At 44.3% G+C, this 23,288-nt stretch overlaps 1 protein-coding gene across 2 annotated transcripts in view; it reads right to left on the bottom strand.

Annotated features, from left to right (window-relative positions):
• The window catches only part of AP4B1 (adaptor related protein complex 4 subunit beta 1), a 266,201-nt gene that overhangs the window by 147,453 nt on the left and 95,460 nt on the right, over positions 1–23,288 (bottom strand). For both annotated transcript variants that reach the window (XM_069238727.1, XM_069238728.1), the window contains exon 6: positions 6,722–7,218. In XM_069238727.1, the coding sequence (XP_069094828.1) occupies positions 6,722–7,218 (497 nt within the window). The remainder of the gene's footprint in view (positions 1–6,721; positions 7,219–23,288) is intronic.

A 23,288-nucleotide genomic window follows, 5' to 3' on the forward strand; every position in this document is an offset into this window, starting at 1 on the left:
AGTTGCTGTAGCTGGTTTAATGAAAAAAGCAAAAGTACAGTTAATACGGTAATTCTGCATATTGTGTTTGCAATCAATTACACAGAGGGTTCAAACACCTTTTTTAAAATGTATTACCAATCCTACTGAATGATCAAGTTGGATATTTGATAATAAAACAGGCCCTGCAGGCCAATTTGCATTGGCTTGCCTGTATCCGGCCTGTCAGTGCTGCTTTGATTAGAAGTGAACTACTGCTCTCGGAGCGAAGCTTGTCTTGGGCCTGGCAGGTTGGCTTGGGGGCAGAGGTGGGAGGGAAGGGGGCTTGAGGAGGGTGACAGGCTGGAGAGGCTTGAGATCCAATTTAAGCCACGCAGAGCAGTTAGGAGTCTCCAAGAGCTTCACTAACTTAAAAGGGACCGGGGAGACTTTTACTTTTAGGTTAGTGATAAGGGAAGCCTGCGGGAGAAGGGTAATCAACTCCCAGAACAGACTTCAGCCTCTTGGCTTTAGTTTCAGTGGAGTAAGGAGCTGACCCCCAGAACCAGTTTAGAGTGGCTGAGTGAAAAGAGACTTTTCACTACCTTAGACACACCCATAGGTATGCCTCAAGCTCTAGGGCAGAACGATTTACCATGTTGATAATAACTAAGTGGTAAGGTTTGCCCTTGGGAACTTTTTGCCCTTTGGTCACAGAGTGTCCAGGAAGTCACCCCCACCAACTGGCTAAAGAATTGAACAAAAGTAGCAGCTCCTCATAACAATTTCTGGAAATGTGGCAGAAAAGAAGAGAGCTGGACCTGCTGTCTATCACCAGAGCGGAGACTTAAAGAGCGGGATCTACTCCCACTTACACAGGAGTAAGAAGAATCAGGTGGCTGGCCTCCTGCGTGGTTACAGGGGCATAACAAGCTTGCTGCAAGAGGCCTTTTTCCAGGAGTGATCAGTGGACCAGATACAACCGGAATTAAACTAGTCTTTGCTTGTGGCTTCTGCTATGGCCCTTATGTGTAGTCCTTTAAGCCCTGGAGTCTTAGAAGTGGCTAAGAGGAACTACCCCAGAAAGCCTGCAAATCTGAGACTTAGAAAAAGTTTGGACTTTCAAGACTTGCGGAGCTTCAGCATGACCTTGTGTTAAGGGTGTCTGATTTTGATGCAACTACTTCGAACATAGCATCAGGCTTGCCCTCCTGGAAGAGTTTGAGTGCCATAAAAAAGACTAAGACAGGAGGTAGAAAGCTTATCACAGCAACGGCATGAAAAGTATCTGCCCGACGTGAGGATATGAGTGAGCAAGAAATTTGCATTTTGTCCCCTTTGAGCTCATCCCACCTAAACTAATGGCTTCAGCTGCACCTCACCCAGCAGCTAACTTGCTCTGATAGGACTTTAGTGGATACAGCCTTCAACTTTGTCCTGGTGAAGAATTTAGATTTCCATAAAAAGACGAAGGGCTTGATTTAGATATTGGCGGACAAGTTACTCTGTCACAACGGTGACGGATATCCCTTCACCGAAATCTAGCCCATTTTAACTGAGTAACTTGTCCGCCAATGTCTAAATCAGGCCCTAAGTCAGTATTTAAAACTATGACCAGAATGACCTGCTTGGTGTATCTGACCTGTGCTCCATTGTGGACTGCCTAAAACTGTGCCTAGGTCCCGATCATCCACCAACAGTGATTTATAGTTGGTGCTCTACTTTTTTCTTGGTGTTTGTGTCTTAAAACTTTAAAAACGCATATGGCTGGTTCACTTATTTGATTTTTGTCATTCTTGTGTCATCTGTCTACATATTTTTTTAATTTTCAGACATTGGTTGTGGAATTTTTATTGTTATGTTTTGACTTTCTGACTGTTTTAGTATTGCTAAATACCTGACACATTTCCCTAAGTTGAGCCAGTCTGCTCTGTGTCTAGCTACTGCTGGGGTCCGCTTAGGTCTGAATTATTGAAACTATGGCCCATATTTATATGTTTGGTGCAAAACTGCGCTAACGCAGTTTTGCGTCAAAAAGTTTGTTGCCGGCTTGTGTCATTCCAAAGCACCAGCCGGGTGCCAAATTTATGGAATGCCGCAAACGGGCGCTAAGCTTGGGCTTGCATCGAAAAACTGACGCTAGCCGGGTGGTGGTGGTGGTAGAGGAGATGGAAGTTGAGCATCAAAAAAAGACACTAGGCTGGTTAGAGGCCCAAAAAATGCAGCTAACAGCCTCGCATCATTTCCTGACGCACAACCATCCATAACACACAACTTCTGTCTCATAAAACACAGGAGTCATGCCCACCAACCCAATGGGCAGCACAGGGGACCAGTGTCCCCTGGGCACGGCCATTGCACCCAGTGCCATGCAGGGGGCCCCGGGTCAGGGCTAACCTATACTTACCTGGGATGGGGCCCCCCCAACCTCTGGTGTCCCTTTGGTGGGTGGGGGGGATGCTCCTGGGGCTTGGAGTGGGTACCTGAGGGCCCATTCTATGGCATTTAGCCATAGAAATGGGTCCGCAGGTCCCCTAACGCCTGGTCTGACCCAGGCGATAAATAATGGCACTAAGCAGGCTTAGTGCCATTATTTGGGTCCGCATCTCACCCGTGCATCATTTTAGCACAGGGAGATAAATATGGCGCTATGGGGATAGCGTAATTTTTTGGATGAGAATGCTTATCTTGCATCTCATTGACCCAAGGTGGGTTCACGCATCCAAGAAATGGCACAAACTCCAGTATTTTGACGCTAGACATGTCTAGCGTCAAAATATGAATATGGAGTTAAGTTTGCGCTGTATTTGTGTACAAAAAAACATTACGCAAGTGCGTCGCAAACAAAGTATAAATATGCTCATATGTGTTTGAGCTTAAAGGGTTTTGGGATGTATGACCTGGGTAAGCAGCACATCCTCCTTGAATAATAAACCATTTTCTGGCATTATGTTTGCAATTCAATACTGCCCGGGTAAAAAGGGTCCAGCTGTGAACAAGATATCCCTTACATCGGAACAGTTTCTGGTCCCGGCCGGCATTAATGAATGCAAAAAGCAGAAACATATGCTCATAAATAAGGACAGTAATTCAAAATTCAAGAGTTCAGCTTATACATTTTCGGTTAGTTCTGAGGGCCAACTATTTCTCCCTGCTGGATGAACCCAGCAATACTGAAATTCCAAGATGCTGGATATGCAAGCCACTGTTTTTCACACAATGAGTTTCTCCCAGCTATACATGATGGTAGAAGAAACTGTAAAATATCAGATTGGATTTACAATAAATGCCTAATGAGTGTAAGGGGAATATTGCCAGTTATAAGGACGGCCTAGCTGTGGTACCGGATTCAGTTTAAGTAAAAAAAAAAAGAGAGTTACGGGGCGGACAGCAACTGCAGCCCTGTTCTGTGTTTGATTTATTGTTTTAATTGTACTCTTTCATTAGAAATATGTAAGTTTATTTTGTCCATGCCAAAAACAGATCTAGTTAAAATGCTTCATATAAGTCTTGTGTGACATGACAAAAAGGGCAAGTTGCACCAAAAATTAAATGGACGAGGAGCAACACCAGGCTTGGGTTCTTCTGCATGCTTCCAGAAAAAGGTTGAAAACAAAACCGTTGCAAATAAATGGCTCAAACTACATTACGAGAAAAGCAAACGCTTGAATCCTTCTAGAGATAAAAAAAAGTACTAACAACCAGCAAAACAACGCTAAACGTGATCCCGTGCAACCAAAATTATTTAAAATGTGAGTAATATTAATTACAGTAATTTTTAAGGGTAAAAGTACTTGATCGCTCAGTAGATATTAACATATTATAGCTTTGCTTTGAAATGAGATGCACTGTGAACGTGGAGGGGCGAGTCCGGCAACTTGGACTCACTGATGGACCTAGTAAGAAATTATGCCAGCTAATTAGAGGCTCCAGGTAGTGGAGCTATAGTAAAACCTCCCCAAATGCTTGCCATAAATTATGACGCCACAGTGATTGGCATCAAACCTCTTGCCAAAAAAATGTAAACATTTATCGCAGAACTCGATTTTCTTTTTGACTGCATTAACCTCTTTCCCTCATGAGCAACACCCTGCATACCCTACACAATACATTTAATGACCACTACAACTCAGGTCAATCTCCCTAATGCATAATATCCCACACACCAAAGGATCCCAATAGCCACTATATGAAGAGGGTATCCATGTAATATCCGGATCATGCGCCTAACAGCAACAGAAGACAAATAACATGACAAAACAAAAACAACATGAACCTTGACCATCTCATCAGGTCCCTAATGCCTTCCACATGAGTAAGAAAAGAGAGGCTTAAAGTTTTAACTGCATGCTGCTTGTCAGTGGCAAAACACCATTTAGATATCGCAAAGGTGACTCAGGAACACAACCTATACTCTATATCCCTAAGATACAAATCTTCCAGGAAACATTTCAATGCCATCAACTTATGAACCAACCTCCCGGCCGCATCTGAAATTTCCCACAACGAATACAACTGGGAACAATGAGTTTCCATTAACAGCCTCTGTATTCAAATCTTATCTAGGAATGTTAATCCTAAGAAAAATCACAAAACGTGTGATCCTTCAAAGATTTAATGCTTAATAACAAGGGCATCACACTCACTAACATCAAACTGTACTCACACTTTGCCAACCCAATCCTGGCAAACATTGTAAAAAGACTGTGCCTATCATTTATCCTCTTCATGACCAGGAAAATTAACACCTAGATGGCTCAACGGGCAGTCTTTGACTGCCTCACAATTGCCTAAATCATCATCTTGCCCAACCCTCCTGCCCCCCCAAAAATTGGATTTAGACCTTGCCCTTCTTACAAAAACGCTTAAAAGCGGTGTAGCTAAACAACTAATAAACCATATCAATGCAAACAAACATCTTGATGACTTTTAATAAGCCTTTAAGTCTTGCTGCAGCATGGAAACGAATTGCTAAACAGTGTATGATACATCACACATACTAGTTGAAATTGAATAATGTATTTACTACTGTCAGAGGTATTTATTAAGGTTACCCAGAACTTTCTTTTACAAATGTTAGAACACTGGATAGGAATCAGTGACACAGTCATTTGATGGTTCAAAATGTATGTAACCAATCGCTCACAGTGGATAAAATGTGTGAATTATCTCTCCACACCCTCTGCCCTCCAACAAAATGTCCCTCAAGAATTCTCAGCCCAGTGCTCTTCAGGGTATGAAGAAAATAGCCGATCTTACAAGGTTCAAGAAAACAATACCTTCTACCCTACCTGTCTCCTAATGACATCCCTGTCCAAGCTTGGCTTGATGTCTCTAATTGCAAGGCCTCCTCTATCGATGGAAGTGCAAAAATCCTTGTGTTTTATCCTGGATAAAAATGATGAAAATCTAAATTTGCAATCTCACATAAAATTTCTAGCCAAAGGAGAGCATTCCCAAATCAGACTCTTCAAAGGAATCAAGTCTCTGATCCCTGCTGATTGCATTAAAGCCGCAGTTCAATCTTTAGTTCTGCTGTGGCTTGACAATGGAAACTACCTACTGCTTGGCATTCCGAAATCCACTTGTCTCCTCTAAAAGTTGCCCATAATGCTGCAGCTTGATTAGTATCAGGGACCCAGAATGTTTTGTATCCACCCTACCTTGGTCACCGTACTAAACTGGATTCACATGGAAACTCGAAACATTTTCAAGCTGGCCTGTATTGTCCCCAGGACACTTCATGGTGAGAAATTAAACTACTTTTCATCAGGAACTATCACTGCCCACAGGGCAAGAACGCTCTCCTACTGGAGGCACCTCTTAAAAAAAAAAAAACGAAAAAAAAAAAAAAAAACTAGAACTCTGATCAAATGTTTCTCCGGAGTGCTCCCAAAATCTACGCCATCCTCAAACAAGAATTTAAAAGTCACACTCTTAACTTCTGTATTAATCTTAATCAGATCTGAGAACTTTAATGACTTCACCTTCCGGCTCCGCTGCCCCAGTCGATGAACAACTGATCTTAGCACTTTAAGTATTTTGATTTTCTGATGTCGGTTAGTTTCTCAACTCATAGGGCCAGATGTATCAAAAACCCGGTTTGCATTTCTTAAATAGCGAATTTTTAAGAAATCGCTATTTGAGAAATGCAAAATGGAATGTAAGAAAATAGCGAATCCCTAATAGCAATTTCTTAAAATTTGCAATCAATATTAGGGAATCGCTTTTAGGGAATGTGACTCCATTCATCCCTAGTTTTGCATTTTCCAATTTGCTAATTCCGGTTAGGAATCGGCAAATTAGGTAATGCCAATCCAAGGGTGCTGGGGGTCTAAGGCCCCCTTTGATGCACCCCCCAAAAAAATTGTGCACATGAAAAGCGTACACATTTCAATGCATTTAGGAAATGCATGATACATGTGCACAAGTAATTGCAAATAGGTATTCCCTATTGGCGATTACCTATTTAGGTAATTGCATTTGCGATTCCCTATTCAAAGTCGCAATTTTAGGGAATCGCAAAAAAATGCAATTCCCTAAAATTGCACTGCACTGCCTTTCATACATCCTGAAAGGTCATTTTGCATTCGCAAATGGTGGAATTTACCGATTTGCAGCATTTGCGAATGCAAAATACTTTGATACATCTGGCACATAGTTCCTAATACTATGTAATCACCTGTTTGATTATGTATAGTGTTTTGCTGCCCTATTAGTCTGGTGTGTGCTATACGAGTCTACAAATAAATAAATAACTCACCTATGGCAAAAACAGCTGCTTGTGCAAGCTCCACCGACACATCTGTGCAGTAAACCTTCAGCTCCTCTAAAATATGCTGCACGTTTTCATCATTCACTAGTTCACATAGAATGTTCATCTTCTGGTATTTGATGTAATGTGGATCAGCATAAGAACAAAAAAACTTCTTGTAGTGACAACTGAAATGACCTGGCAAGCTGTGGAGAATTTCCCGCACATGGCAAAGGGCTGTAAAGCATACCTCCCGACTCTCTGATGTGCATACCGCCAGAAGTGGTGCTTTCACTCGGATGAGCACATCAGTCTGTACATGGGGAAAGTCCTCAGCAAGTATGAGAAACAGTTTGGTGGCTCCCATGACCACACTGGCGTGGCTACATTTCAGAAAGGGGTCTAGCAGGTTCAGAATATCAAACACTTCTTCTTCACTGCGTGGTTTGTAGCGTATTAGAAATGTCAAAACTTCACTTTGTCCCCACTGGTCAAGATCTACCATCCTGCAAAACAAAGTTAAAGGGGGAAACCTTATGTTATATAAGTATTGTTGGTGGCAGCACAAATTAATTTTTTACATATTTCACATTCCATTTAACCTCGCTTTTTGTAGCTATTTCTGACCACAATTTCAATATTATTTGTCCTGTATAGAAAACATTGTGCATCTTGACTACTTGACTACTGGTCTCAGACTGTGAATAATTCTCAGGAACCTCCAAAAGATATGTTATGCAAAACACTTCCATTCGACCGCCTAAATGTTTATGAAACAGGTTTGGAGGACAATAGTTCTCATATCAAGGAACTTTTGGTGGAGTATTCTTGGTCTTACACAAACATAAATGAATTAACACATTCAATTTCCTAAGGAATAAAAACAAAAAACACTATTTGCAATAACTCTTGGTAAACAATTCAACCAATACTTTTTGAATGGTATCCCGCTCTTCTGACATTTTCTACCCAAATGCAGTCCAAGAGCTATCTGAGCTCTCAGTTTACCATGTCCATGCATGAGTAGTTCTTCCAGTCCAGGTTTTTTTCCACTACATTCTTTTACTTGTAGTCCTGCTAATTCCATTAACCATTCCGAACAATAGATATCACAATGCAAAGGACAAACCTACACACGTTCAGCTATTCATACACATGCCTTTAAAATTAAGGGCTCTGCACTATATAAGCACAATATCATACCATGCATTTTCCTTCGCGGTCATCCTTGGATAGGATGAATGCAAAAACGTCAGTCTATTTCTTGCTTATATAAAGCAAGAGCATTGCTATTCTTGTCATGTTGTGCTACCAAGTAACATTGATCTTTGTACCATGTAAGATTACGAAGTCCAATTAACTCAATTTGCCAGGAAAAATACAAAATGGTATTTCCCATGCTCAAATGCAGTAAGAGTAAGGGAGATGAAAGGGAGGCTAAGTACAATATGCTCAAAACTTGATCTGTGGGAAGCATACTTTGGGGTTGCATTCAAGTGCCTAGTAGCGGGTGATGATAGAGAAAATGTGACAAATGGGGCAGAAGGCGAATTATTTTCATGGCAATTATTTTGCTCCTTACTTCATAACTGGTTGGGAGATGCTAGACTGTGGGACGAATAAGAAGAGATACCATCAATAATTTTAACATTCTTGAGAGATGACCCAATTAACACATCCCCTCCCTATGTGGAGGCTCTGTCCCCTGTGGCATTTATTCTGACATATGGTGTGTGGATGTTGTGAAGAACTAGGGAAGTAAGAGGAAAGGAACCACAATTACAATAAGGTAGATCTTCCCTACTGTCATTGTTGCTCTCTCTTCTTTTCAGCTGGTTGGGAACATGACTCCACAGCACCAAAAAATCTGGAAGAGGACGACAGGATATGTCACACCGGACTTCAAGATAATTGCTTTTACACAATCTAATGTGCAGATGTTGCATCTTTGTAGGGAGTTGTATATAGTGATTAATGCTTACAGAAGGCATGGAGTAGCAATGGATGCAGGACTCTGGAAAGTGAATCATGTTGCCTTAGCTCTGGCAGAAATAGTAGCCTTTGTATATGCAACTATACCTAACCTGACAATTGTTGCATTAGCTCCTTGACTGCCTGTGGTAGGATCAACATAGTAGATTTAAAGATGATCTTCAGTCTTACAAGCAGTCGTTCCATTCAAGGGTATCGTAACAGTCCTGAAAGTACTGTCGGGTAGTCTTTCCCAACCTAGGAAGCCTGCGATCAGAAGAATTATTTCCTGGTTTAGATGAATTCTGTCACATCTTTACAAATAAAAAAGGTGCCTTTTTTAGTACCACTTCATTATTATGGAAAATATGGAAAACGTGAATGGAGCTTTTAAGGAAAGAGCCATACAAAAGTCAGTGATCCTTCTTGATGAGGTGATCTTTACTAAGGTGTATTGCTTTCCTCACCAAAATCTCAATTTCTCAGTATGGCAGTGGGTCAAATGGTTTCCTTACTCGGACAAACAGGTAATGAAAAAGTTTTAAAAATGGTCCACCTTCGCCTGTAATTGATTACACAAAAGCCCAGTAACATAAGTCAAGCCATTTACTTCAATTCCTTGTGAATAAATCCGAGGATCACATTCCGTACTGACAAATTCAGGTGACCATATATCAAGTGTTCTAGGAAAGACGGTCTCACTTTCAGTGACAATAGGATGGAATGTTGAATCGGATCTCCTTGCTGCACTAAAAGTTCTGTAACCTGAGGAAACTCCAAGTAGTTGTTGTAGGAAAGCAGACTCTACCAAAAAATAAAGTTGTTCACTCAAAATGAATGGGTCGCTAAAGATTGCGTCCAGGTTGCTGGAAATCTTGATGTTCCAGAGGGTCCTGTGAATCAGAGATGTTGGCTAAAATGCACTGAGGAATTTTGGCAAGCTTTCTTAGGAGCATCCCTGAGATAAGTTTATCTTGCTCCCACATGCAAAACAAACTGAGAATATGAACAACTGTCCTTTGTGGCAAGCAGGTCTGCATGAGGAAAGACCCATTTATTTAAGACCAACGGAAGGATTAACTAATTAATCTGCTATTAGCGAGGAATCTCTGCCTAACTTAAGGTGTCACCTAGATATTTCTTTTGCCCTCCAAAAGGAAGGAAACTGGGATGATGCTATCGGAATACAGCAAGTCCCACAGATGAACAACTACGTAACACAGGGTATACAACTTTGTCCCTTCCTGTTTGTTTAAGCAGAAAAAAGCTACTGCATTGTCTGGGAAAAGTGGACAATTTCTTTTCATGAACTTGGGGAAGAAAATATGTGAGTTCCATGAGTTTGCTTTCGTTTAGCAGGACCTATTAGGACCACTCATGTTACCCATAGTGAATAATGTTGGCATGTCATTTGACTGGATGCTGTCCAAGCAGAAACAGATATCAGAAGGAGTTAGATCCTAGAACTGTTACTTCAGGTTGGCAAAAACGATTTAGCCATTTTAGATAACAAGGAGAAAGCGGCGATGCTGGAGGCATGATAATATCCAGGCTTGCCGGTACAAACTCAAAGGTATGACTACAGTATTAGTCAGACTCCACTAGGTCCCGGTAAGGCTTCAAATGGGATATGGGTCTTTTCATGGTACAAGAAGCCCTTCAGGTCAAAGGTCCTAGTATTTCAAAATGATCTTCAATAGATACAGACCAGGAAGTTTAATGAAATTGATGACACTAGGCAAGCATATCACACTGATAGAGCAGATTCTTAATGAATAAATAATGTCTGTTTTACAACATGAATGACAAATTTGAATGTGTTCACTGCTTTCTACCGAATTGTGTTTCTTTAAATTAGCCAAAGTAGGCCTTACCTCGATTTTGAAATTCAAAACATGACCATGAGTTCTTTCTTACTACCCCCGCACACAGCAAAATGTGAATTGAAACATTAATAAATGCAACTGTGATTCTGTCATTTAATTTCATAAAGAGATGTTGTTCTTGGTAAACACTAGTGGAAGCCTTCCTCTCAAATGTTGCTTTCCAATTGTCTTCCTGCTCCTCCAGCCTAAATCTCAGTCAGCCCATTAACTTGATAAGTCTTTCATTGTTTTACATGTAACAAGATTTATAGAGTCACATCAGATGGCATTTGGGCAAATAAGGACAAATTATTAATCATTTAGAAGATGCTATTAGGTATTATTGCATTGTATTCATTATTGTTATGTTATGTCGATTTCTAGAATGTATCCAGGTGCTGGAATAGGTGAGTAGGTGTAGAGAGCTCCCAGCTGAACAGACAAGTATTCAGCTTCTTCTGGAAATTGAGGAGGAATGAGGAGGTCCTGTTGTCTTGTGGGAGGCGGTTCCAGGATTTGGTGGCAATGAAGAATGAAGGAGAAGTCCCATCCTCCTGACTTGCTTCTGTGGACGAGTGGGACCCACGCGAAGGTTGCTGATTGCAGAGGTTTAGGGGATTGCTAGAAGCACAGACAGTTGTTGAGGCATGCAGGTCCGGGGTTGTGGAGAGCTTAGTAGGCATGTGCGCAGCTTCAAGTGGTTGAGTTTCTGGATTACAAGCCAGTGAAGTTCTTTTAGGTATAGAGTGATGTGTGTGATGTGGGGGACGTCCAGGATGAGTCTGGCGGCGGAGTTCTGAGTGGTCTGGATCTTTGTGTGAGATTATTCTATATGCCTGCGTAGAGTGTGTTTGTTGCCATTATCCGGTCTTCTGGTTAGGAGGGATTAAGTTAGTTTGTCTTGTGTGCATAGGGAGCAACCTGAAGATCTTACGGAGCATTCTGAGGACTGTGAAGTAGGAAGAGGTAAGAGAGTTCACCTGTCTTGTCATCTCAAGCTTGTCGTCTAGGATGATTCCAAGGATTTTGGCATGATTGGTGGGGGTGGGCGTGGGACCAAGCTCGGCTGACCACCAGTAGGAGCCCCATGGTAATTTCCTGGTTCTGAAAATCAGGATTTCTGTCTTATCCATATTGAGTATGAGGCAGCTGTCCTTCGTTCAATAGACCACGTCGGTCATGCAGGTTGTGAAGTTGTGTTTGGAAGTGTTAGTCCTGTCGGAAAGGGAGAGGATGAGCTGTGTGTCATCTGCGTAGGAGATAACATTGATGTTGTGAGCTCTGATGATGTAGGTTAGGAGTGCCATGTAAACATTGAAAAGGGTTGGGCTGAGGGAGGATCCCTGGGGGACTCTGCGGATGAGTTGCTTGCGTTAGGAGCCGTAAGGGGGAAGTTTGACGTGAGGAGTTCTGTCAGAGAGGAAGGAAGTGATGCACCTGAGGGTGGGACCTTAGCGTTCCGAGTCGTGTAGTCTGATGATGAGGGTGGCATGGGATACAGTGTCAAAGGCTGCTGAGAGGTCAAGGAGGATGAATGTGGCGGTCCGCCAGTCTCTGTGCAGTGGTTGCTGTAGAAACCTGATTGTGTGAAGTCTAAAAGGTTGATATGTTCAAGATGGATGGATAGTTGATTCTATATCAGGACCAGAGGTGAGGATTAGGCTTCACTTTCTTTTTTATTTGTTCACCAGCAGCAATGTTCAAACATTTTAATACTCTGTGTAAAACTACATTTCTCATGGAACATCGTGAAAAGAAACAAACAATCCATCCAATCCACTGCCGGCATGTCCCTAAAGACCTCCTGCAGACGTTCTAACCCACTCTTTCTTTGCTGCTTCAGCTGCTTCAGTTAAGTGTTTCATCTGCTCTGTTTTTCTTATTGCGTTATGGGGTTTTTCAATTATATTTGGTAATGCTGGTGAAAATGTATGGGTAATGCCTACTGTGTAACTTCAGTGCTCTGCTTAGCACATTTGGTAGAATCGTTGTTAATTTAATTACCTTAAGTTTCTTTCATAGTGCAACTGTGGGTAACGTGCTAGTTTCCTACGCCGTCACTTATTCCCCTGAGGCTCTGTGGCGTGGTGTGATTCGCCGACGGCTAGAGGGCCTGTGCACCCTTGCACTTGCGCTCAGCGCATCCTTACCCCCTGCCAACTCGGTGGTCCATCCCAACAGCTTTGCTTGCCTCAGTAAGGCGTTCATGGGGTCCTAGCCTTCCTGCGCTGACCCGCATGCCTGAATCCCTGGCATATTGGAAGACCCTTACATCTCCCCACCTTTCCTGGCTCCTCAGACATGGATGCCTCCCCTGATATCTCTGATGGGGAATGTGACCGCAACAGGCCTTGCCGCCCTTCTAATGACCTAGAGTTCAAATGCACTCAAAGTCCTTCTGACCAGACTCCTGACTCGTTTGATGCCAATGAGCTCCTACATCCACGTTTGGCGGATTGCACCCCTGTGCCAAAGGCAGCATCCTATGTAGCCTCCTGTTTACGTAAACCTCTAGATAAAGAGGTCCATAGCTGCCTCAGGGTGGAATGTCTCTGTCCTTCCCTCAGGGTAGGGTCGCCCTAACTCTGGAAATTGATGACAAAATGGCCACACTTATAGGAAAGTTGGTGAAGGACCTGAAAAAACGGCTCGGTCCAGGTGGGCATGCCAAGATAAGTTGTTGGATGTCAAAGGCCCTTTGTCCAAATTCCTGAACATGGCTGAGGGTTCTAAAGCATCCAGTGCACTCATCTCTCCCAAAACCTTATCTGGCTGGGGACAACGGATGATCATATGTTTAGGGAACGACAACTGTGCGTTCTCGACCGAGAGGCGGAGTTCCCTGCTGATTAAAACAGACCCAAAAATGTCGCGCCGCGCGGTGCGGCGCGAGCCGAGAGCTCGACTTCTGCCGGGCGTTCGGCTCGGGCCGCACACCGCGTTATTAAGACGCGGCGCGCCCCCAGCCTCTCCTGCGCGTTTCGAGGCCCCAGATTTGCTTGGGGCCTCGTTCTTCCTTCTGCCTTTCACTGTCCCAGGGGTCTCTGAACCCTCTTACCTGTTTTTCTTCGTTTCTTTGTCCTTTCTTCTTTTTGCAGTCTGTTGTGTGCCTTTCTTTATGTCTTTTCCTCCTTCCCAGATTCCTGTGTTTTCCCAGCATTCCTTGTTCCCTATTCTCTATGGTTCCTCTACTATTCTGTTCTATATATTGTTTCCCTATCTAAGATGGTGTCCTTTTACTTCCTGTGGGTCACTTCCTGTTTTTTGGTATATAAGGGCTGTGTTTTTCCTCTTTCTTTGCGCTGCAACACTTTCTGCTCAGTTGGTGTCTTCGCTCCTGATTTCCTTGCCTTTTGGTTTTGGACTCAGCATTCTGTGTTTTCTGATTTTTGCTCCTTTTGGATTCCTGTTTGTTTGTTCTTGTTTTTCTCCAGGACTTTTCCTGTTTGGAGGTTTTTCCCCTTTGGAAGGGGTTTTTCCCTCTGGCGCTACTTTCTGAAGGGCACGGTCTGTTCTTGGTGTCTCCATTGCCTACAGCACCGTGGCTACCAGAAAGAGTCGCCCCTTTTTGGGCCAAAGCCGAACATTGAAGATTCACGCCACCAGATCTGCAAATTCCAGGCGCAAGCAGCACGTGAGTCGTGACAGATTGCAGCGCCTAACCATTCCGACGTCCTCAAACGCCATGGATAATACAGTGGCGGCTGCTGCAGATCCGGAGCAATCTCTGTTAACCACGATTCAGCAACAAGCCCAGGAGTTGCAACAACTACGTAATGAAAATGCTGCGTTACGACAGGCTTTGGCCCTCCGCACCAGTGATGTTCCGACAATCTCCGCTTCTACCCCTTGTTTCTCTGGTGAACCAACCAAGCTTCGCGAGTTCTTGGATGCTTTAACGGTGTATTTCGCCTTCCGACCTACTCAATTCTCCCACGACAGGACCAAGGTGGGTTATCTTATCAGTGCCTTATCCGGTCCAGCCTTGGCCTGGGCAACCCCGATGGTGTCCTCCGACGACCCTGTATTGTCAGACTATTCCGCCTTTGTGAGTCGCTTCAAACAAATGTTTAGCCGTCCTGGATTGGAAGCCTCCGCTGAAGAAGCCTTGTGCGACATCCAACAAGGCTCCCAAGACGTCCTGCAATATATAACCCGTTTTCGTCAGCTGGCGGCAGAGACCACTTGGGTGGAACGTACTCTGGTAACATTATTTTGTAGAGGACTCAAGGAAGAAATAAAGGATGAACTAGTGCATTCTACCAGAGCGGAAGATCTTCGTGGCCTGATGGATCAAGCACTGTCCATCGAATATCGTCTTCAGGAACGGAGATCGGAAAAGAAAAGGAGTAGAGGGTTTACCCAGCCAAGTAGCTCACGTGCATACCTGCAGCGTTCCGAGGAACCTCGCACTCCTGCTAGAGACATCGAAGGGGAACCCATGCAGGTGGATACTACCCGAGGTCCGCTCTCTGCTAGTGAACGAGAAGACAGACGCAAGAGAGGGTTGTGCCTGTATTGTGGTTCTGCTGGTCACATACTCCGTACCTGTCCAGTACGTCCGTCCAGACCTTCGGGAAACGCCACCTCCCGTCCTCTGTAAGAAGGGAGGGGACGGGATCTACAGCTATACCTTCCATCAGCTCCTTTAATGACAATACAACTGCCTTGTTCATCTTTCCTGTCCTGTTACATCTTCCTGACGGTCGTCAAGAAAAGACTATGGCATTACTAGACTGTGGTGCTAGTGGTATATACATGGACAAGACATGGGCTGCTGCTAACCTAGTTCCTACTCAAGCAAAAGAAGTACCCGAACAGGTACACACTGTGGATGGATGTTTGATATCCTCTGGTCCTGTAGACACCACTACCCTGATGTTAAGTCTACAGGTGGGAAACCATCAAGAACACATCTCCTTCGATCTTATTACGTCCCCTAACCATACCATCATTCTTGGAATTCCGTGGCTCATTAGACATAACCCATATATAAATTGGGTTACCCGGACAGTCTCTTTGTCTTCGCAATTTTGTCACGAGAACTGTTTTACTTCCGACAAGTATTGGTCTCCGAAAAGATCCTTAGCTACTGAAGGTGCCACTGGTATGTCCATTAATACGGTCCAAGGGGTCCCAGACCACTATTTAGAGTTTCAGGATATTTTCCAAAAACCGTCAAAACCTGTGCTACCTCCACATCGAGAATATGATTGTGCAATTCCATTAGAACCCGGCACAATTGTTCCTTTTGGGAGGATGTACTCCCTCACGGAACCCGAAAGGGAAGTTCTAAAGGAGTATCTGGACGAAAATATACAGAGTGGTCTTATTGTTCCATCGTCGTCTCCGGCTGGGGCCCCTCTCTTTTTTGTGCCCAAGAAGACTAAGGATCTTCGTCCGTGCCTGGATTTTCGAGGTCTGAATAAAATCACCATTAAAGATCGTTATCCTTTGCCTCTCATCAGGGACATACTGGAAGCAATCAGAGGGGCCCAACGTTTTACTAAATTGGATTTACGAGGAGCCTACCACCTTTTACGCATAAGAGAAGGCGACGAATGGAAGACAGCATTCAGGACCCCATTTGGCCATTTTGAATATAGGGTTATGCCGTTTGGTCTTACTAACGCCCCGGCAATCTTCCAGAGATTTATGGACTCAGTGTTTTCAGACCTACTTAATCAGACAGTCGTGATCTACCTAGATGACATTCTTATTTATTCTAGAAATCCTGAACTCCATACTTCCCATGTGAAACAAGTTCTTCAAAGACTTCGTGATCATCAACTATTTTGCAAACCAGAGAAATGTGAGTTCGACATAACGGAAGTCAAATATCTGGGCTATCATTTAAGTCCCACCGGCATAGCTATGGATCAAGAAAAGGTACAAGCTATCCTAGAGTGGCCTTCTCCTTCTACCATAAAAGAAACACAATGTTTCCTAGGTTTAGCAAACTTCTATCGACAATTCATTCTAGACTTTGCCAGTCAGACTAGCCACATAACTCACACCTTAAAGAAGGACAATTTAAAGAAGGGGTTTGTCTGGACTGAGGCTGCTGAAGCAGCCTTTCAAAGCTTAAAGAGAGCCTTCACCCAAGCCCCCATCTTAAGACATCCAGATACCACCAAGCAATTTATAGTAGTAACTGATGCTTCTGAGAGAGCCATCGGAGCTGTCTTACTCCAACGACAAGAGGATGATGGCCTTGAACATCCTGTTTTCTATTTGTCTCATATCCTTTCCACAGCTGAACAACATTATTCCGTACTTGAAAGGGAATTATTGGCTCTGAAAACAGCCTGCCTTGAGTGGAGGCAGTTTCTGATGGGTTCCAAGGAACCATTTGAGGTGAGGACAGACCACCGTAATTTACAATGTTTAAGAAATTTTGTATGCCAGAATAGTCGTCAGGCCCGCTGGGCCTTTTTCTTCAGTCAGTACGATTTTTATATTACATATATTCCAGGATCTCAAAACATTCTGGCTGATGCTCTGTCTCGCCGATATCCAGAGTGTTCTCCTTCCTCATCCCAGTATCTTCTAGAACCCAGTAAGATCATTGGAGTGGCTCAGTCTTTCCTGGAAGAAGTACAACAAGAATACGCCAACCTATCGGACCATGACATAGAAGAACTAAGACCATTATTGTACAAGAAACAAGGATATTTTTATTACCAAGACCTGATATTCCTCCCTACAAACAAGGTGCAAAAGAAAGCATTACAAATGTGCCATGATTCCCCTGTAGCTGGTCACAGAGGCATCAAAGCCACACAAGAACTACTTTCACGATTTTTTTGGTGGCCTACCTGGAAACTGGATGTGGAAAGATACGTTCAGGCCTGTCCCATATGTGCCCAAGTCAAAATACCTCACACCAGACCGGCAGGATTACTACAACCTTTGCCTGTTCCATCAGCCCCATGGCATACTATCTCTACTGATTTTATGTGTTCGCTCCCACCATCAGCAGGAAACCGGGTTATCATGGTCACAGTGGATTCTTTCACAAAGATGGCTCATTTCACTGGCCTAAAAAAGCTGCCTACTTCCCAAGAACTAGGTCAAATATTCATAGATCATGTCTTCCGTCTCCATGGACTTCCACATACCATAATCTCTGATAGAGGACCTCAGTACATCTCCCGATTTTGGAAGCATTTTTGTAAAACACTGAATATGAATAGAGCCCTGTCTTCAGGGTTCCATCCTCAGACCAACGGACAGACTGAGCGTCTGAACCAAGGACTAGAGCAATATCTTCGATGCTTTTGCAATTCTACCCAAAGTAACTGGAGCACTTACCTCTCTTTAGCTGAATTTTCCTACAATAACTCAGTCCATAGTGCCTCCAAGGTCACTCCCTTTTTCTGTTCCTATGGTTTTCATCCTACCTCTTTCCCTACTTCTCCACAATCCAACTCTCCTCTACCTGCTATTAACTATTTCTCCAAACGCCTTCTCCAACTCCATAAACTAATTCGATCTAATTTGTTACATACCAAGAGGTATATGAAGAAGGCTGCAGACAAGAGACGTACAACCAATCCAAATTATCATCTGCAAGATAAAGTCTGGCTCTCCTCCAAATTCTTGCCCTCACGTCTCTCTCAAAACAAGTTCACACCTCGTTACTATGGGCCTTTCCGTATTCTCCAGTTGGTCAATCCTGTCACTGTCCGTCTTCACTTACCCCATACATGGAAGATCCATCCGGTTTTTCATGTTTCTCAGCTTAAACCTTATGTGCCTGATCCTTACTCACGTCAGTTTCCTTGTCCACCTCCTGTCCTTGTGAATGATGCTCCTGAATATGAAGTGCAGGAAATCTGTGACTCTCGTCTTTTTCATAAACGACTTCAGTATCTGATTCATTGGAAGGGTTATCCTCTCAGTGAATGTTCATGGGAAGATGCCTCTTACGTTCACGCTCCTCTCCTGACTCAACGCTTTCACTGTTTATTCCCTCTTAAACCTGGGCCTTCGGGAGGGGGACCTACTGTCGCGCCGCGCGGTGCGGCGCGAGCCGAGAGCTCGACTTCTGCCGGGCGTTCGGCTCGGGCCGCACACCGCGTTATTAAGACGCGGCGCGCCCCCAGCCTCTCCTGCGCGTTTCGAGGCCCCAGATTTGCTTGGGGCCTCGTTCTTCCTTCTGCCTTTCACTGTCCCAGGGGTCTCTGAACCCTCTTACCTGTTTTTCTTCGTTTCTTTGTCCTTTCTTCTTTTTGCAGTCTGTTGTGTGCCTTTCTTTATGTCTTTTCCTCCTTCCCAGATTCCTGTGTTTTCCCAGCATTCCTTGTTCCCTATTCTCTATGGTTCCTCTACTATTCTGTTCTATATATTGTTTCCCTATCTAAGATGGTGTCCTTTTACTTCCTGTGGGTCACTTCCTGTTTTTTGGTATATAAGGGCTGTGTTTTTCCTCTTTCTTTGCGCTGCAACACTTTCTGCTCAGTTGGTGTCTTCGCTCCTGATTTCCTTGCCTTTTGGTTTTGGACTCAGCATTCTGTGTTTTCTGATTTTTGCTCCTTTTGGATTCCTGTTTGTTTGTTCTTGTTTTTCTCCAGGACTTTTCCTGTTTGGAGGTTTTTCCCCTTTGGAAGGGGTTTTTCCCTCTGGCGCTACTTTCTGAAGGGCACGGTCTGTTCTTGGTGTCTCCATTGCCTACAGCACCGTGGCTACCAGAAAGAGTCGCCCCTTTTTGGGCCAAAGCCGAACATTGAAGATTCACGCCACCAGATCTGCAAATTCCAGGCGCAAGCAGCACGTGAGTCGTGACAAAAAATGGGTGAATTGGCGACTTCGGAAGCATGCCCTATCGTGGAGGGGATTCTCTTCAGGGACACTTTCATCCACAAGCTGGGAAAGTTTGTCACCACCTTTAACTCGCTGGACAAGGCAGAGTCTTCTATCAGCTGGATCTTTATGCCCTGTGTTTTTGCCAGCGCTGGTCGTAGACGGGGATGCTCGACCAGCAGACCCATCCAGCCAGGGGTACAGACAGTCAGAGAGGCCAGTGGCAAGACTCCAGTCGGTTTGGTACCGTTTACCCAACCAGAAGCTACTCCCGTCATCGAGGGTCGAGAGGAGCTTCCAGGGCTTGTAGCCCTTACAACCATACTCAAGGTGCGTGTACAGTCCCCCGAGGGTATCAGACTTTGGGGCAGGTTGGGAGATTTTTATAACAACTGGGAGGCACTCACGTCAGACACATGGGTTCTTCAAATTCCGAGGGGATTCCATATCAACTTTTACGGCTCCCACTTCCGACCCCGAAACCCAAACCCCTTTCCTTTACTCCAAGACCAAGACACCTTGTAGAGGTAGAGATTGTCCAACTCTTAGAGAAAGGGGCTATTGTTCCAGCTTCCCTTCACCCACCTGGGTTCCTGAGCAACCTCTTTCTAGTAGACAAGAGGGATGTAGATCAGCGGCTTGTTATCAACCTAAGGGACAAGGTAAAGGCTCTGCCACAGGTGTTGGTTCTGTTGTCCTCTCCAATCCAGCTTGTCCTCTGACCAACTGAGACAGTGGGCACTTGCTGCAGCCACTGGAACAGAACCCCGGTGCACCACAACTGTTGCTCTTGCCAAGGCTTGTTGGCTCTTCCTCCAAGAAAGTCCTCGTTCCAAGAAACCCCAGCCTCCAACACTCTGCAACTCCAAGGTCAGCTTCCACTCTACAGCTCCTGTGACGTTGGACTCCTAATTTGTCGTGATACTGAGGCCTCTGTGCCTCCCTGTGCCTGCTGCCAGTGGGTCAATCATGAGTGGCTAGTTTTTCGGCCTTCAAGATGGAGGGAATCCATCTTCACAGGGACTTACTGCAAATGAACGACTGGATGGTACATCTGGATCTGAAGGACGCTTACCTCACAGTCCCTATTTTCCCACCCCACAGGCAATTCCTGCAGTTTCAGTGGAGGTCTCAAATCTTGGAATTTACCTCCCTTACTTTTGGGCTATCCTCCACTCCATGGTGTTTTACAAAAGTCTTGACAGCAGTGGTGGAACACTTGAGGTCCTGCAGGATGCGTCTGATTATTTATCTGGGAGACATCTTCCTTATGGATCAATGCCCGAAGAGACTGTCTGGTCACCAAGCTATCAACCTTTTTGAGGCTCTAGGCTTCGTGATCAATCAGTCAAAGTCTCTAACTCCATCCAGATCAATGCAGTTTCTGGGGTTCGTGGTGGACATGGTCAGAGCCACTCAGAGTCTTCCATCTCTGAAGTTATCCAAAATAAAGCACAAGTAGTGGAAAGCTCTAACCAAATCCTCCATTTACCTGCAGCACCTGGTCCACATTGTGGGCCTCTTGTCCTCATCAATACAGGTCGTTTTCCTGGCCTCTCTGCACTACAGGGCTCTAAAATGCATCAAAACCTTTCACCTCCATCAAGGCCTCAAGTATTCTCAGTTGATTGCCCTATCAGAAGAAGCAAGAGAAGAGCTACAATGGTGGGTTCCACACATGGAGGCTTGGAATGGCTGTGCCCTTTTCAGCTCTCAAACCGACAAAGTGATAGAATCAAACGCAAGCGGTTCAGGTTGGGGAGCAGAAAAGTCCCTGCTTATCAACTGTCTGGAACGGACGGTGGGGTCCTTTGCAGTGAAATGTCCGACCAAAGAAAAAATACAGTGCTGTGACCTTCTAAAAATGAACAATGTAGCAGCAGTGTGTTACATCAATCACATGGGAGGGACAAGATCAAAGACCCCCTCAGACCTGCCACAGACTTTTTGGACCTACTGCCTGGACAGAGAGATTTTGATCTCTGCAGAATATCTCCCCAGTGAATCCAATTGAGTGGCGGATTGGCAATTCCGTCACTGGGAGGATGCCAGTCTTTGGAAATTACATCTTCAGGTGTTTCTAGCGAATCAGTCCAGACAGGGTCCATTCATGACAGATCGGTTTGCCTCTCTGAACAGGTACTACAGCTAGTATCCGGACCCGGATGCAGTAGCAACAGATGCTTTTCTCCAGGACTGGAGCAAGGAGAAGGGCTACACGTTTACACACTTTTCTATGATAATGAGATTGTCTGCACAGCTTTGGAGACAACTGGTGGACTTGGAGGTGATCACCCCAATTTGAAGATCTCAATTTCAGTTTCCAGTTCTGATGGAACTTTCTAGAGATTTTCCAATCCCTCTACCCCTGTTTTCGGATCTCCTCCAGGATCCCGAGGGGAATCCATATCAGCTAGTTCTCTCAGGATCCCTTTGTCTCAAAGCATGGAGGTTTACAGGGAACTCTGGAAAGTGCCAGGTATTTGTTGAGAATCTGCCTTGTTACTGGCCAAGTCTTAGTCAGATAACAAGCATGAAAGAGACTGTTCAGCCTGATATAGATAGTGGAGTTGGTGTCACCAAAAGCAGGTGCATCCCGTGGGGTCGGACACATCCATATCTTGAACTTCTTTGCTTCTTTAGCTTCAGAAGGAATGCTGTACAGGTCTATTAATACCTTTCGATCGGCCATCTCAGCAAGTCATTTTTCTAAGGAGGGACGTCCGGCGGGAGAACATCCACTGGTCTGCAAACTTCTCCAAGGCATCAGGTTATCTGTTTCCCCCAAACCTAAATACTCAGTTTTATGGGATGTCAACCAGGTTTTTAGACTTTTTAAGTCATGGCCTTCAAATAAATATTTGTCAAGGAAACAGATGTCTGAGAAGCTAGCAACACTATTGTGCTTGGTGTCATGTCACAGAGTTTCGGAAGTACATGTTCTGGACTTAAAAGATAGAGTGAACACTCTGGAGTGGGTAACCTTTGATATTTCCAACAGAGCTAAATTGAATTCAAACAGTGTTTCATATCCTTCCTTTCCAGGTGCTCCAAAGCATGATTAAAGCTAATGAGGCAATGTCCGCACGGCCAACAATTGCTTTTTGTTATTATCAAACCAAAGAGCTGTTTCCTCCCCTACCATTGCCAGGTGGGTCAGGTGGGCTATGCTGGAAGCTGGTCTTCATATTTCTATGTTTAGTGCTCACTTAGTTAGACGAGCAATGGCCTCCAAGGCTTTTTCGTTGGGAGCCCGTTTGAAGGACATTCTTAATGCTGCAGATTGGTCCTCAGACTCGACTTTTCAAGAGGTTTTATTTTAAACCTGTACCTACCTTGGCATCCTTGTTGGTGGGGAAGCTTTGGACTAGCCTCATCCTTGCCTCTGGTCTTGACATAGATTGAAACATTTCCTAGCTATCAGAATGGAAAGTTTCAATGAATCAGCCAATGGAAGAAAAGGAATGTCAGTTGCTCAGAGTGAAACTGAAAGGCAGGATGCTGCATCAATATGAAGTAAGGTTTTATCGTCCATACACATTAGAGCATAAATTTGCTAAATATTTTACCCAAACTTGGGGCTGTATATTCTGTCGCAGTACTGTAGTTCCAACTCCGATGTGCAATAATATGCCAAAAGGTTGTATTATAATTCCTTTTAGTGGCTTTAGCAGTCTTCACATATGTCCTCTTGCACACTGTCTGGGCCTGAGCCACTGCACACTGTCCGTCAGTAAACTGGCCTTCTGCTTTATTTCACAGAGCAATGTCAGTGGGGCATAAAGGCAGGCATCAGTTGTCTTACATTCGTTGCCAAGACCTAAAGCCTTGCTCCAGTTCCTTTTATCAGAAGCAGTGGCTGGGAAGTGAAAACCTGACACAGCCAAGATGCAGTGAGTCACATGAGACGTGCTTATGTCACTAAAACCAGGCTG

This window comes from Pleurodeles waltl, chromosome 6, assembly GCF_031143425.1.
Source record: "Pleurodeles waltl isolate 20211129_DDA chromosome 6, aPleWal1.hap1.20221129, whole genome shotgun sequence".
NCBI classification, from domain to species: domain Eukaryota; kingdom Metazoa; phylum Chordata; class Amphibia; order Caudata; family Salamandridae; genus Pleurodeles; species Pleurodeles waltl.